The sequence below is a fragment of the Taurulus bubalis genome (assembly GCF_910589615.1).
Source record: "Taurulus bubalis genome assembly, chromosome: 5".
Classification (NCBI taxonomy): Eukaryota; Metazoa; Chordata; class Actinopteri; order Perciformes; family Cottidae; genus Taurulus; species Taurulus bubalis.
The window spans coordinates 2,173,298-2,190,797 of record NC_136593.1 but is presented as its reverse complement, the minus strand read 5'-3'; the positions used below and the strand labels follow the sequence as shown (position 1 = coordinate 2,190,797).

At 44.8% G+C, this 17,500-nt stretch overlaps 1 protein-coding gene across 1 annotated transcript in view; it reads right to left on the bottom strand.

Moving 5' to 3' along the window:
- Window positions 1–17,500, bottom strand: part of grm7 (glutamate metabotropic receptor 7) — a gene marked incomplete at both ends in the record, with an annotated part of 210,728 nt that overhangs the window by 128,157 nt on the left and 65,071 nt on the right. The window contains one exon of the mRNA XM_079217911.1: window positions 6,315–6,531. Coding sequence (XP_079074037.1) covers window positions 6,315–6,531 — 217 coding nt within the window. The remainder of the gene's footprint in view (window positions 1–6,314; window positions 6,532–17,500) is intronic.

The window sequence follows — 17,500 nt, the reverse complement described above, 5'->3', positions numbered from 1 at the left end:
GCTGACGGCTCCGCGGGCGGCTTCCCGTGGCGCTCGTCATTAAAGCGGCGAGTTCCACTTTGATGGAGTGACTGACGAGACGGGTCCGTGACCTGGAACCGGCTAGAACTGGTTCAGCGCTGCGGCTCAGGAATCCGTCACGTCGGTGGTTCAGAAGCCTTTTTTCTTTTCTTGACATCATCACCCTGAAGAGGTTTTTAACAAAGTGATTCGGTGTATTACATTGGATTGAGTGGATCACTCTTTATTGAATGTTACTCGTCACTGTCTGATATTTTATAGTAGGACTGATTCAGCAAATGTGTTATTGGGAAATTAAATTTAAATGCATTTAGCACAAGAACTGAGACAACCAACTGCAATTAAACTTCTTACCAGAAGCATCAGGTGGTTCAAGTTGAAGCCCCTTCTGGGTTTTCCAAAAAGTAGCTTGTATTTATACAGTTAGTGACAGTGTGGGCGCCGTGCACCAACGCACAACAAGTACGGCGTAGCGTTTTGAAAGATACCACACAAACTGTTGCATGAGGACGTTGTAATACATAGAATACAATGAATGCACCAGAGCCAGAGTAAACTGAGTGTTGTGTGATGTGAAGAGCAGCAGAACAAACGCTGCAAGTTACCACATGAGCTAAAGGAGCTAAGCTAACAAGCTAAGCTAACCACTAAACATAAAGGAAGAAAGCATCAAAGTCCTTCATGTGGACGTTGCCATATCGCCGAGCTCCTCTTGAAACGCTCGGCGGCACATCTGGAGTTTACGTTGAAAAACAAAAACAAAATGGATCCATCAGCGTCACTGAAACTCTGCTGGCTGCTGATTATTATAGAGTGGAAGGAATAAGACAGGGTGTGAGGGTTTTACAAAAGGGAATATTTTATCGGAGAGCGTACGAGTTATTGTGATGAACGGCTGCCTCTCCGTACCGAGATAAGCTGAGAAAACATTAGTACAGGCTGCGTGGCGCTGATCTGTATTACTGAACGCCGACGCCATATGTTTCCCCGAGTTGACGGATCTCCGAATCACTCCAGACCGGCTATCACTGCCGGAGTAACACAGCACGGAAAGTGAAACCACTCCTCTTTCCTGTTTCAGGGCCCCCTCCAGGAGCAGGAGAGGCTCATGAACGGCCGATGCTCGCCATCCGGGGGATTCCCAGGTAATCAAAGAGGCGAATTACGCGCTGCATTAACTGGGGTGTTCTGCTTTTAATGAATTTATAAATGAAACACACGGACGGTGGATGGTTGCTCAGAAGGGAGGAGGGAGAGGAGGAGGAGGAAGAGGAGGAAGAGGAGGCAAACAGCCACCATTGGAACAAGAACGAAGACCCAACAACACACACCTGATGTCCGTGCAGAGGTAACTCTTTGACTCTCTATTGCTTCTGAAGGTCCTCACTTGTATAGACATCTTTAACACATGACGCATATACTTCTATACAACCGGAGGAGTCGCCCCCTGGTGGTCAATAGAGAGAATGCAGCTTTAACGCATGAAGCATATACTTCTATACAACCAGAGGAGTCGCCCCCTGGTGGTCAATAGAGAGAATGCAGCTTTAACACATGAAGCATATACTTCTATACAACCGGAGGAGTCACCCCCTGGTGGTCAATAGAGAGAATGCAGCTTTAACACATGACTCATATACTTCTATACAACCAGAGGAGTCGCCCCCTGGTGGTCAGGAGAGAGAATGCAGCTTTAACGCATGAAGCATATACTTCTATACAACCAGAGGAGTCGCCCCCTGGTGGTCAGGAGAGAGAATGCAGCTTTAACACATGAAGCATATACTTCTATACAACCAGCCCCCTGTTGGCCATGATAATGCAGGTTTAAGGCACTTCCGTATTGGCTTCACTTATCAGACCTGGACGTTGCCTTTTGCTCTTTGGCAACAACACAGAAGTGACACAATCCATATGAACTTGTGTTGCATATTAACATAAACGTTCATGTTCAAGTCTCTCATGTAACCTCAGCACACTGCGAGATGCAAAGTCAAACCCTGAGCAGCAGCTCAGGAGATCTGTTTCTCTGCTCTATTCCAGAGCTATATTCATGAATGTATTTCTTTTGCAGGAAACTCAGAAGGTGTGAAGCATCTTGGTAAGTTCCTGCTCTTTGAAGCCGTAAGCTGCTGTGTTCCTGTTCCTGAAGTGAGAAGTGAGAGGAACCGACACACTGCCTCTTGTGAGACGTCCGATTTCATAAATAATGCTGACAATGTCAGGACTTAGAAAACAGTTTAATTTCAAACCAAACAGTAGCTGCAGGTACTTCTTCACACCCCGCGTGTCTCCACTCAAACAGCCCGGAGACGGTCCTCCCCTCCCGCTGCCAACACGGCGTTCAGATGGCATTAAGAGGCCCTTTACCCCGTCAGCATTCTCCACCTCTGAAGGAAGGAGAAGCAAATATCTCACAGCGGGTTTCCCCCTCACAATCCTGCTGATTCAGAGATAATAAGGCCGGCTTCCTGAGGGGGTCTACTGAAACGTGTCTTTGTTCAAAAAGCTGCAGAATAATACTAAATAAATATATAACTCTGAGACGCCGCGGTTTCTTATGCGTGTGCACTTTTAGTTCAGGTTCGATCCCGACGTAAACGCTCCGCACTCCATGTCAAGGTCTGGCTGCCGAGACCGGTTTGATCAAACGAGTCCAAACTCAGGGATTTAACCGACAACAAACTTGTGTTTTCTTCTTTCACATTCCGGCCCGACTATGGAGGACGTGTTGGACCCAAACAATACAGAAGCCTTTCTCCTGCTGAGATAGACTCATTTATATTGAATTCAATCCGTGGGACTACGGCCAGTTCAACACGCGCTTCCATCCCAACAAGGCTGAGTATCGACTCCCCGTCCTGGACTTCACGACCTGTCGATGTCTGCAGCGCTGGAGGAAAGACCCCACATGGAGTGGTTGTGTGTATCGGCTGTACTTTTTATACTGTGGCGTAAAAAGTTTTATACGGTAGTATAAAAAGTTGCCTATGAAAGTAGAACACATCTCTGATGTCTCATATACTTTTATCTGTATTTTTTATTGGAGATGTCAAGATATTCTACCTGAATAAAAGAGACATTTTGGGAAATATGGATTCTTTTTTTCTTCTCAGATAAAACTTTCATGTCGTCTCTGTTCCCTCGTGGATGTGTTTGATCAACGATGGAGCCTCACGTTTTCAGCGTCTTATTCAGCATCCAGTTCTTAATAGAATACACATTGCCTCACTTTAGATGAGAGCAGCAACTGCAATGCAATGCTATTTATCTGTTGTATAAACGTTTGGGCATAAAGATGAAATAAAGGGGTCGTCGAAAAAACACATAAAGTAAAAGTACCTTCAAAATTGCAACTGAAGTACAATATTTTGTGACTACAAGCCTGCTTCTGCTGCACGACAATGGCTCATGGGTATTGTAGTATTTAGAGGTATTGTTCTTTGTATGGGTCAGAAACAAAGTTTTTGTTGTTGTTGTTATCTGTTTGTTATTTACCATATTTATCTATAATTTTACAACGTTAACCTAGCGCAAACCTTCATTTTCAAGATATTACGCAGAAGACCAGACTGCAAAATATACTGGGTTGGAATGAGACGGCGTCACGTGACCGTAAGCCGTCTGCGTATCGCTGGCTAGCTAATGGCTAGCTAATGGCTAGCTAATGGCTAGCTAATGGTCGCCGCACTGCACGGGACTCATGCAGAGGTCAGTCTGGTACCACCTGACTAATCAGTCTGGTGTGTGTGTGTGTGTGTGTGTGTGTGTGTGTGTGTGTGTGTGTGTGTGTGTGTGTGTGTGGGAGAGTTTAGAGGAAACCTCCCGCAATCAATACACGGCGGATTACTCACAAATCTGCAGATAACCCAGAAAGCACATTTCTTGCACGAGGAGAGTTCTTTTATCAGACGGCCAGCGTGTTCTCGGTCTGATGGCATCCGAAATAAGAGGATTTGGGAGCAATTACAACACCTGCTCAATGACCAGACTCTCTTAATGATTCGCTTCTTGTGGATTTGTGGGTAAATTTGGAATTTCAGCCCGATCCTTATCGCCCGACGATCGCCTGCACCACTGGACGCTGCAGAGCGGTGCCTTTGTACGAATACTTTGTGGAGAGTAACGACCATGGAGTTGAAGCCATCAGTTCAACATGTTTACTATATGATATATATGTTACCATGGTAAATATGCGTTTACCATGGTAAACATGTGGTTACCATGGTAAACATGTGGCTCTATGTCACATTAACCCATGGAAGGATGAAGATTTGTTCAATCAGCTGGAATCAATGTGTCAACATGCAGATGGTGGTTGGTGGCAGAGGAAATATTCTTGTCATATATATATATATATATATATATATATATATATATATATATATATATATATATATATATACTGTATATATATACTTGAGTTATTGACTTAAAGTTATTGATTTAGATTCAACTTTTGAATTGATTTAGAGTCAAAAGTTGCCTTCAACAGTTTGCTGACGGGACCTTTTTCTCTATTGAGGACATTCTGAGGAAAGTTAATCTCCTTTGTGAATTCAGCTGAATTCTGGCTTCATCGCCCTTCTTGTTTTGTTCTGGAGGTGGACGGTCCAACAACCAGCCGTCCGTGTGAAACTAGAAGGCAAAGCACATATTCTAATAACTGCATTCCCACGTTGTTTTTAACCCAAATGACAATCTACTCCTAAACCGGAGTTTCCGGCGAAGATGGACGTTTATTTTGAAAAAGACTGCTTGCACAAACCGAGGTGTGAGGATACACTTTCAAGCGGTGGAAGAAGAACCGTCCTTCACACAGAAACCTGTCTGAGTCATTCCTTCATATCAAAATTAATTAATTATGCGATTATCCTAATTATCCTCATTTTTGCTTCACCACTAAGTGGCCGTTTCATAACGTTGTCTTGTATAAATAACAAGTTATTATCGGCGAGAGCCTGCTCAGGGATTTATCCGCTCATTACCTCCATCAAGGAGACGGAGCTTTCTGTCTGTCTGTCAGAAGGATTACAGTAAAACTACTGGTCCTATGTGTCCATGGAAGTAAAACTACTGGTCCTGTGTATCCATGGAAGTAAAACTACTGGTCCTGTGTATCCATGGAAGTAAAACTACTGGTCCTGTGTATCCATGGAAGTAAAACTACTGGTCCTATGTGTCCATGGAAGTAAAACTACTGGTCCTGTGTATCCATGGAAGTAAAACTACTGGACCTGTTTGTCCATGGAAGTTAAATTACTGGTCCTGTGTATCCATGGAAGTAAAACTACTGGTCCTATGTGTCCATGGAAGTAAAACTACTGGTCCTGTGTATCCATGGAAGTAAAACTACTGGACCTGTTTGTCCATGGAAGTTAAATTACTGGTCCTGTGTATCCATGGAAGTTAAATTACTGGTCCTGTTTGTCCATGGAAGTAAAACTACTGGACCTGTTTGTCCATGGAAGTTAAATTACTGGTCCTGTGTATCCATGGAAGTAAAACTACTGGTCCTGTGTATCCATGGAAGTAAAACTACTGGTCCTGTTTGTCCATGGAAGTAAAACTACTGGACCTGTTTGTCCATGGAAGTTAAATTACTGGCACTATATATCCATGGAAGCTGGTGGAGGGACGAGCGTCCCCCAAATGTCGACAGACTTAGTGGAGTTCTACACTCCTTGATCGTCCTTCTAGATACCTTTTAAAATAAACAAGAACAAAGCAGAGGTTAAGGCCCACATTGTGTCCTGAGTATCCTCTCAATCAGAACCCGTTGAAGGATTAAGGAGCGACGCTGTGCATGAAACTATGGGTCAAAGCCCACCACAGATCAATGATCAGGTACTCGTCCGTGTGGAAACATTGGCAACCCGTTCGGTGTCGTGTCCTTTCATAATCCTCGGGGAGGAAAAAAACAACGCCAGCACCGAAATGTCAGGATGCCGCCTGAGCTGGTGAGATGTGAGGAGTCGTGGGGCTGATCCAAATGTCACCGAGATTATTCGGGGAGCAATCAGCAGCACTGCGTACTCATAATCTCATAATCAATTAATTTTTTAAGCTCCTGTGACTTCACAGTGTATATCTGATCTCCTTTATGTTCTACAAAGAGACGACTTTAAGGGGGTGTAAAGGCAATGTCACCTCAGAGTCACAATTTGCATCCATTGTCATGTTAATAAAAGGGGTTTGGCACCTCAGACAAAATCAGAGCAACTGCGTCCCCCAATGGGATCTTCTGAGCTTCAACACATATTGACAGCAACCAAAGAGCCCCGCGGTCCTACCTGCTTCCCTGGAGAGCTGCATGAAGGCGTCCACCCCCTTCTCCCCGTAGCTGCCCTCGGAGGCCAGCGTGGAGACGTAGTTCCAGCCCATGGCCTTCACGATGTCCACCATCGCCTGGGCCTGGAAGCTGTCCGGCGGGACCACCCGAGAGAAGAAGTCGTACCGGCGGTCGTCACTCAGCTCCGGGGCCGTGGAGGCGTAGCTGATCTGAGGGATCTGGAGGGGAGAGAGAGGAGGAGGTGTTAAGGATGCCGGACGCGTGATCGATCGGTCCGACCCCGTGAGCGTTCACGTGGAATCAGACGGGCGGTTCACACTTTCTTGACTGCATGACAACCCAAACGTCCAGTGAGAATTGAGTGACACTGGGATGACGTGTAATTTGCAGGCCAACAGGAATTATTACAGAAAATGATCTGCGGAGAACCAATGCTTGTGATACAAAGACGGTTTGTTCATCTTCATGAATGAACACCACTTTTTGTCTGTAAAGGAACTCCACCACGGCCACATGACTTTATTTCTCCACCACTGAGCGAAAGGAGGATTCGTGTACTAGTGATGCATTTATTGGTCTCATTTAGACTTTTTTTTTTAGAAGCTTCTAAATTCACCAGAGGGGGATTTACTGACCTCTTTTATGTGCTTGAAGAAAACAATCTCTTTTACTCGTCTTTTCCACAGACCTTATTTCATGCATCGGACCAAATGCACATTTAAAAGACCTGTTAACTTTCGAGACGAGAAGTGAAAAAATGCTGACTCATTTCCTGGTTTTAGGAATCCTTCCTCTAGTGGCGACAAATCACGCTTGACGATACATTGCTACGATGATGCAATAAAACATATGATTAACTATTTTATGTATTTATTCCAGCAATGCATGCAGCTATAATGTGCAGCTTTCTCTTGATACAAAAACTGACCAATTTTTTAGGCCAAAGCTCGTAAATTGCACAACCAAACTAAAAAGAGTTTATCTCTGCAACCTCAAGGTCTATTTGAATGATGTTGGTGTTATAATAAAGGGAACATATGTGAGATTTGTCCAGATGTGTAGATGTCAGTGTATATGTTACTAGTTAAGAGTAAATGAAGACGGCACACAGCATAAATGAAAAGGTTTCAGGTCTGCCTAAAAAAGAAAAGAAGCACTTTCAGGATGACCATCTCTTTGGAATGATCCAACTGAAAGGTTTAAACTTCTACCAAATCATAGCACAATATGTGAACAGTCTCTCTGCAAAGTTTGACTTTGATAAAGTGAAGCGGAATTTTCATCAAAATGGTCATCTGGCACCATGGAATACCATTTGACATTTCCAAAATGGACCAAACTATATATTTCACTAATGGTGTTCAATACATCCAAATACAGCAGTAATATACATGATGCCAAACCAAAATATTAATAATCATTATTGCAAACGTATAATACTTGAACTTTGGACAGCGTTGCCATGTCTCGACCAATTCTGAAGAAAAACAAAGCCAACATTTCTATTAATATCACCTTCCTGTCACAATGTCCAACACAGAAAGAATTTCTTTTCTTTTTTATTAATATATTTCACTTTGACTGTGACTGACAAGTACAGATAGGACGCTGGAATAAGACAAAGTCTAGAGAATAATGAGTAAATACATTCAAGCACTGCGACTTTATCGAGCTAAACCTGGAGGTTTAGAAATAAAGAGGAAAGTCAATTCCAGAAAGAAACTTTTCTGACTGAAGTTGGCTGATAAACAGACGTGTCTTTAAAATATGGAGCAGCAGCTTAAATGATTAAACTGGAAATGGAGTTTTGGTTCAGGTAAAAGAAATGTAACTTGCTAATAAGAGTAAGAAGCTGATAATAAATGTGCGAGATGTGAGCGGATTTCCTCCCGTTTTGCCGAGAAAAAGGCAAAGAGTAGACGTGTCCGTGGTAATTACACCAAATGTGTGAGAGGTCAGAGATTATTTGAGCTCTGTCCATCAAGGTCTTCACTAATGGTCGGTCAAAATGATATCCCATCCCTCAGGAAATTCTCGGAGAAACGCTTAAATTTGCAAATCCCCCTCCTCACATGAGATAGTTCCACCAATTACCCTTTGATCTGCTGGGAGTGGAGACGCACTCACACTCACGTTATGTCCGGGGTTAAGCACTTCCATGGATGCAGGAGTGTCGCTCCGCCTGTGGAGAAGGTTAAACTCTCACAGACGAGTTCCTGTCAATCCTCAATTTACTTTTTTCATTTTTTTGTGAAGGAAAGAGAGAAAACACGGAACTCAATTGGCATTTTGGAAACACCGTTTTGCAGCACAAACACGTTTTTCTCACGCATAAATCAGCAGCTTATTTATTTTGTCTTCGCCCTTGTTTTTCTTTCAGTTTCTGTGCATTTTTTCCAGGTATAACAGAACCTCATTTACTTTAATCTGTGGTGGTCAGTGGAACAGATTTTGGATGCAGGAGGGACATGAAATATATTTGAAACCAATCTGATCCTATTAAAGAGTTCTGCTATTTTTTGGGAAACAAGACAACGCTGGAGAAGACGTTTCTGTTTCTTCTTCACACCGTCTTCATCTATAAATCCAGTTATTGAATGGCTCCTGCAGACTTGGTTGTACTGTCTTGTGCACACAAACATGCTGAAAATATATGTTATGTCTCAAAGTGCCATCTTGGATTACGGCCATCGCCGTGTTTTTTCGCAATGAATGAACAGAAGTTACAATATGTTGACTGAAGAAGTGACGAAGAGACGCCGTATACGTCTCTAGTGTCGACCTGTCAATCACCTTGTAGCCCCGCCCTAAAGCATCCCCTGCAGGATAGACTTCTATACAACCATAGGAGTCGCCCCCTGGTGGTCAAGAGAGATAATGCAACTTTAAGACACTTTAGCATCGGCTTCACACGGCAGAACCGGAGGTTGCCGTTTAGCTCAGACGTGACTCAGTTATGACTCTGAGGAGAAGGTCCAAAATGTTCCTCATCGCCATGACTTTTCCCCACTTGATCACTTACGTGAATGAATTAGTGAATTCAGGAGAAATCTATGGACGCAAATGGACAAGGTAGGAAAATAACCACCGCTAGTGTCTTTCCACTGGTCTGAAGATGCGTTATAGCAGCAAAATAACCTAAAATCTCAAAGAAATTGACCAGTTCATGAAAAACAATGTTTCTGCCTGTGTCACATTACAATTCTCTGTGTGTCACCACTGCAGCTTCGACCGCCGACCGTGTCGGTGAGCGGTCAGATCAGCAGCCAAACTTCCTGCCTGCACTTGTACATTACCCTCACGCGGCATCTTCACCTTCCATCTCTCGCCTCACAGTCTGGAAACCTCTAGCTAACAGCGTTTTTTTTGCTGGAATAATAAATCCGAGTGACTTTCGTCCCCTGAACTTCTATTTCGGGAGGTGGGGGGAGGGGGGGGGGGGGGTTCCAGCCCGACTTCAGCATGGCGTGCACTATCTACACGATCCACCTGGTGAGACTCAGACGGCCGTTCAGCTCCGAGTCCGTCGGCTCCAAAGGGTTATTTCTCACGAGAGCCCTGAGGAAAGACTATCTCTCGAGAGGATCGCTTGTACGTGCGGCAGTGACTGAGAAGTGCCTGAGCTTGGCATGAGGTGGAGGTGGACCCATTTCAGAACGGGGTTCACGATGTCCAGCCTGCAAGAGAGAGGAGGGTACCTCTCTGAGGTAGACTCACGTGGCAATGACAGCATGCATAGTATCAAAGAATGGCACCTCTTTCCTTTGCAAGACTTGTCCGCTGCAGAATACTGTATTGCCGTTGCAGGAGGGGAAACAAAGGACTTTACATTATTTCATTTACACTTGCTCCTGTGACTCTTTTGGTCTGCCGTTGGTGTTGGTGTTCTCCGTGTCGGGGTCTGTTCAGGTCCACCACGTTCTTGATCAAGTCGTTAAATATCTAATTATCACCGGATCTGTCCGTGTCTGACGTTGCTCTGGTCTCTCTTTCTCTTAACAATGTGTATTTATGCTGGTAGTCGGTGAAGGATTAAGTAATAAGACCTCTCTTTGGAGTAGTTTTCTCTCTCTCCGTTGCTGTCTTTGTGTCTCTTTGTGGGCATTTTGTATCTCTATGTAATTGTTTTGTGTCACTTTATAATTGTTTTGGTCCTTTTTTAAATTATTTTGTGTCTTTTTAGTAGTTGTTTTGCCTCTGTGCTCATTTAGAGTCTCTTACTGGTTGGCCCGTCTCTCTTATGGTGACATTTTGCAGTTAAAGGCCACAGAGGAGGAGGGAGGATGGTCGACCCGCTCAGTAATCCATCCATGCATGAAGTACATTCGGCCGTTCAGGGGCCGGGAGTGAGCTGCATATTCTGTTCCCAAACTACAGAAACATGCAAATCATGAAGTCCTTCTTTCACTTCCTCTTAGTGACTCTGAGACGTCCTCTGGCTCTCAAACTACTGTGTGTGTGTGTGTGTGTGTGTGTGTGTGTGTGTGTGTGTGTGTGTGTCTTTCTCTTTCCAGCAGGTTGATGGTGTTTTTGGATCCCTTAGGTTTTACTGTGTTTTCATGCTGTAGGCCCCCAGCCCAGATTCGACAAAAAAACAAACATGCATTGTGTGTGTGTGTGTGTGTGTGTGTGTGTGTGTGTCACGTCTGTATATTCATGTGCTTGCCTGCTCTCCGCTGAGCTCTCTGAGGTAACAGTAGGTGTGTTTGTGTGTGTGTGTGTCTGTGTGTGTGTGTGTGGGCACAATGCAGCATCTATCACTGCCGGCCAGATGAGGTGGCCTTTGTGACACCTGCAGTCAGAAGCCATAAAAGCCTCAACCCGCTCCAGCGATACGTTTCAAGGACGCGGCCCTAAAGCAGCACAGACCTCTGGGCTTCATCACTCTGACGGGTGACTGTGGCGTCACGGCAGCTTTGGAGGGAACCTGGAAGACTTTAATTTGGCTCTCCGGCACGCATCACAGCATATGTAGAACATTTGAAGCATGAAAGAGACTTACAGCAACTGTTTCTCACCTTGGTTTATTCACCTGACTTTTCTATGCCCTCCAATGAGATCATGTTGGTCCATACATGGTGGAAACCCCAGTTTCATGGAGTGAAGCCGGTGCGGAATTGTCTTTAAACTTGCATCCTGACCACCAGGGAGCGACTCCTCTGGTTGTATAGAAGTCTATGCTTCATGTGTTAAAGCTGAATTCTCTCTCCTGACCACCAGGGAGCGACTCCTCTGGTTGTATAGAAGTCTATGCTTCATGTGTTAAAGCTGAATTCTCTCTCCTGACCACCAGGGGGCGACTCCTCTGGTTGTATAGAAGTATACGCTTCATGTGTTGAAGCTGCATTCTCTCTCCTGACCACCAGGGATGACTCCTCTGGTTGTATAGAAATACATGTGTTAAAGCTGCATTCTCTCTTCTGACCACCAGGGGGTGACTCCTCTGGTTGTATAGAAGTATATGCTTCATGTGTTAAAGCTGCATTCTCTCTCCTGACCACCAGGGGGTGACTCCTCTGGTTGTATAGAAGTCTATATAAATGACTCTACTTCTCTTGATGTATTCCCTCAGTAAACATTGCAAACATGAGTTTATGTCTCAATCTCTAGTTTCAAGTCTTCTTCAATACAGCATGATGTTCATTTAGTAAATTATGGTCATTTAGAGTCAAACAGACCATAAAGCAGGGGACGCTTTAGGGGCGGGGCTACAAGGTGATTGACAGGTCTCTACCGGAGATGAATCTCCATGAATTAATCGTTATAGACTCCACAGATCTTGCGTGAGAGTCGTCGTGTTTTTTAAGTTTTTCTCATCAAAGTCATCCAGTGACAGTTGTCCACATCCATGGGTACACTGTGATCCCCAATAACACAACTCTTACCGCTGAGGAGATTCTCTTAATGCTCGTAAACATGTCCACGTTGCTTCCTGGTGACGGGCAGCAGGAACAGCTTGATGGCAGTTTTCTGGAGTCGTCGCCGACATACAGCGGAAAAAAAAACATGAAAAGAAATGCAGGAAATAAAAAAAAAAAAGATTGACTGGATCATTAAAGAGGAGGATGAATCCGCATCTCCAGGGTCCATTAGTCTGTCCCACTCTGTGTCTTCAGGGACGCCCGCGTAATCCACCAAGGAAGCTCAAACTAGATCCAGACGAGGAGGAGATGGGAGAGAAAATAAAAAAAGCCAGTGAAGGTGCATGAAAGGTACGAGGCCTTTCATCCAACGTGAGCCGAAACCCCCCCGAGCGATGAAGTGATGATGATTCACGGCTTTCTCTTCAGGGAGCAGAGAGTCGTCTGAGTGCACTTGTTCCGTACCGACGTTACGTTTTGATTGGCCAATTCCATCCAGTTGACAACCTTTGATCGTTTCTGCGTATTATTTGATGTCCATTTGGAGGCACCGGTGTGTGAATCCTCTCTCCCCGCCTGCCTTTCTGTAGTCTATTAATTCCGAAGCTGAATCCTCCGGCGTTGCCTGCAGGAGAGAGGGAGGAAGGGGGTGTTGGCGAATCCCTGGCACAGCACACTGGTGTCTCTGGGTCGGCTGAGGGGACCGCGGTGGTCGTCACTCTGGAAGCCCACATGGTGAGACCACAGAGGGAGGTTTTTTCTAAAAGCGCCATTGTCAGCAGGAAAAACGGACTCAATTTTCTCAACTCGGAGCCTCGAGGTCATCGGCGACAATAAGCGAGGAAATGGAATAAGAGGAGCTCTCCACGCGCTCGGTCCTGCTCAGCTTTGAAACAGGGTCCATACACATTCTGACCAAAGGATTTCCATGACTTTAAACCAAATTTCCATGACGAAATCTCGGTGTAAACATGAAAAAGTGAGAATTCCAAAGCATACAGTAAACCTTAAATGACACAAATGAATGAGACAATAGTTTGATTAAAAGAATAAACATTTATATAGATGCCTCTATGTATGCCTGCTTATATTCTGAGCGTCTTTCTTTTAAAAGCCTATTAATTATTTCAAACTCAGCGTAAATGAACGTCATGAACACATGAATGTAACACATTTACATGACTTTTACAACACCTTGGGGATTTTATTTTTTTCAAGGACTTTTCCAGGCCTGGAAATAAGGCCTGGTGAGTGGTAACCTTTTTTTCAGAAAAGAACTGAACTTCTGACATAAACATCACACGACGAATAAAGAACTTTATATGGAGAGTATTCCTAGCGGAAGGGCGCCAAGTCACCTTCCTGACAGGAGAAGACTTTAACACATGTATCACCCATTCACACCCTGACGGGAGGGGCAACCATTCAGGGTGCCACCAACTGCCCATCAGGACTCTCTAACCATTCATACCCATTCACGCAGATCCTCTTAAAGAAGGACGATCGAGGGTCTAGAAGAATTTACTACAAAAGCGTAGAGCACTTAGATAATAATTTAATGAGCGATACGCACAAAAGGGTCTTCATCCTCAATCTCACAAAATGAATCAAATCAAGGAACACACGTCTTCTCTCTTGAGGCCTTTGCACACACATTCAGCAGCATGATCAGATATCACTTTTAAACTTCATCAGACTTTAACACCAGAGACCTTTCGCTTCCTGTTTTTTTTCCTTCCCAACAGTCGGACGACTCTCTCAAGCAGGACCGCCATCGTTCGATACCTTTCACAAATGATACGTCCCTTCACTACCGTATAAAATAATCTGAGCTCAGCGAGGATTCTAACTTAAAACATCTTCATGAGAAAACAAATCTAACTCAAATCGATGCTTCAAGAGACACGGGAGAATTGGGAGAAAAGTCAGCCAGCTCGTCCACTCAGCACTAAAGTGATTTGATGAATTGCACTTCGTCCTAAATTAGAGGCGTGCGGCGAAGACTTTTAATTACCAGTTCGTGAGGCTTTGTGAGAAGCTGCAGAGGTGTCGTGTTCATCCCAAACTCCCGTGGCGTTCAGCTGGTCAACAGGTAGGCCGGGTCACGTGTGCTCGGCTTCTGCTTTGAGCTTCGTTTTAAATTATGCGATTTTCTAATTACGTAAAGCTTGATCCTGATTGCATGAAATGTGACTTTGATTATTTAATGTGCCGAAACAGGGAGAGATCAGCGGTCAGAGCAGAGGGTAAAAAACAAGTGGAGGGAGTTCTCCTCCCAACAATTAGCGGCACCAGAACGTGACTCGAGATTACTGGTTTTATTCCCTTGAGAAACCGGTGCGGAAGTCTCTCAAAACTGGTTTTCTCTCTACTGACCAGCATGGGGCAACTCCGATTGTCCAATTGTATAGAAGTCTATGAGAAAAGGATCCTACTACTCTCTTGGTTTCTCCCCTCAGCTGCACTACTGCCTGTCGGTGCGATGACGCGTTCAAACGTATAAAATCCCTCGCACTCACCGCTGAGCGCCGCCGCAGCCGGCCTCACCGCCATATGTGCCGCGTCGGCCCCGTCAGCTCCGTTTGGCTCAGGGATCACACTCGTCTTCACGCTAGACCAGATGTGGCCGCCGCCGGCTAATTAACAGAGAACGGAGCGATCCGTCAGAGATGCGGAGCGACGGGGAAGAGAGAGGAGTCAGATGTGTGTGGATGTAGTGACGTAACACACTGTGTGTTTTCTGCTAATTAGCTAATGTTAGCATGCAAACCCAGCCAAACCTGCTAACCGTTACGGGTGCTGCCGTTTTATTTCCAGGGTTTCGTCCATCGCAGTGAGAGTTCTTCTCCTCGTGCAGCAGCAAGCAGAAGTACTGTCGCTATGGTTACCTGCAGATGTTAAAAAAAAGTGAAACTGTTGAAACGTGTTCTGCTTTAATAGACGCCTTCCATTCATAAAAGGACTCATTTCATACATCGCAGCGCGGTACACCCTTCCACCTGTTTATGCACCCAGAGCCTGTGACCCCTGACCCCTGACAAACACTTCCAGCCCGGCGAAGTGGACCGAAAGGCCACAGGCCACCAAGACCAGCTGTCACGAATCACACAGACAAACACAGTCACTTAATGGACGGCGGCGTTCGGCAGAAGGTCAATAAACTGCGAGTCCTCCGCCGTGGAAGGCGCTCGCAAATGTCAGATGGAAATGTCAATAAGAGCGTTCGGGGCCGTTTCTCTCTTTCTGAACGACTCCGTCTACTTTCTTATTCCACTCAGGTAACAGAGAGGCTTCTGGGCCTGCGGATCAATTTTGGATCCCTCCGTCCCATTGTCATTCCCAGCTCTTCCTCCTCCACCCCTCTTTTCTCCCGTTCCTCCATCAATCCCTCTGTCTTCGGTGTCGATCGCTTCCTCCTCCTCCTCCTCCCTCTCTTCCTCCTCCTCCCCACCGTTCTATTGCCATCTGTCTTGGATCGATGATGCTTTCGTCTCCGTCACCTTGCAGCTCGGGTCACGTCTTGCATCTCTCAGACTGCCCCCCCCCCCCCCCCCCCCCCCCCCCCCCCCCGCTCTCGTTCTGCCTCTGTCTCGGATCAATGCCGGGGTTTAGCCAGTGTCACATTGTGGCGCAGGTTGTGTTTTATTGGAGCTGTCGAGGTGCTGACCTTTCCGTGTCCGGGGGAAGAAAGAGGGATGCCAGCAGGCCGTACATATGATGGAGGGAGAGAGGGGCGACCGAGCCGCTTATGAGTCTAATCTATCAAACGGTTCAGAGGGTGGAGGGTTTGGGGTCGATGCCAAACTCTGGCCTTCAAACACACAGCTCCTTTTCTTTTTATTCCTCATGTCACTCAATTGGATTTATATTTGATTGATTCTGTTTCTTCTCCTGGTTTTTAGGTTCAGACATCAGAGCATTTATTTTCTTGCGATAAATGACCGATTGGAGATGTCGAGGGACCTGATGTCTGGGGATTTCCAAACGCAAAAGTGGCAGGCCAATCCAAACAGGCCAATCAAAACAGGCCAATCCAAACAGGCCAATCCAAACAGGCCAATCCAAACAGGCCAATCCAAACAGGCCAATCAAAACAGGCCAATCCAAACAGGCCAATGAAAATAGGCCAATCAAAACAGGCCAATCAAAACAGGCAAATCCAAACAGGCCAATGAAAATAGGCCAATCAAAACAGGCCAATCAAAACAGGCAAATCCAAACAGGCCAATGAAAATAGGCCAATCAAAACAGGCCAATCAAAACAGGCCAATCAAAACAGGCCAATCAAAACAGACCAATCAAAACAGGCCAATCCAAACAGGCCAATCCAAACAGGCCATGTAAGGAGTGGACGTAGTCATGGTCACGTTGGTTTGCGGTCTGCCGTTTTGAAGCCTCGAGTTCGGCGCCATCTTGGATTAAGACCGTCGCCATCTTGGATTACAAGATTACAACAAAGCAACAGTAGCGAGCTGTCAGTCACAGTAAACCCGCCCTAAAGCATACTCCACATAATTTACTCGGTGGCGTTTGACGCGTCCTTCAATGACAACATCGAAGCTTCTCCTTTAGTTCCTTGTTTTTTCTCATCGCAACTTTGTTCCCAAAGTTTTGTCCACTACGTCTACGAATATCGGAAAGATGCACCAATCGACCGATCTGTCTCGTTTTTTGTGGGTCAAATTATTTAACCGTCCTCATAGCCTGTGTAACATCAGCTGTCTTGCTAGCTTCTAAAGTTTTTACTTAAAAAAAAAAAAAGATAACACACATTTTCTGTTTTTGATGTTCACTGGAAACAGCCGACATGAGGTGGGTTGTTGGTGGAGATGTTCAGCTCTCGGTGATCTCGGTGTAGAGGCTTTGATGTGTGGTCGTATATTTGTTGCCCCTTTTTTCAAACATGTTTCATAAAGTTTATTTTCAGTTGTGTTTTGAGATTTGTTTAATTTATTTAACAGTCAGTGTTTTATAAAGGAAACACTGACTGTTTCAATTTTTCCGTGAAAGAAATTTGACAAAATCTTTTTGTTGTTTGTCGTCAATTATTGTTCTCAGAAAGAAAGAAATAGAGAATCTGCAGGTCGGATATTCTTTTTGTTTTAATCAGTAGGGAAAATTGCAATCAGTGTATTTCTAACACTTAAACTATTAATCAGTCATAACTAGAAATACAAGAAATGAAACAGCATGCTTTAATGACTGAAAGTGTAATGTTCGATATTCTAAAGACATTAAAAAAATTAAAAAAACGAAGCCCTCTAAAATCATCATTAAAAGAAACTTAAAACAGCGTGAGGCCACGTTGATGAAAGGTCATAATTTC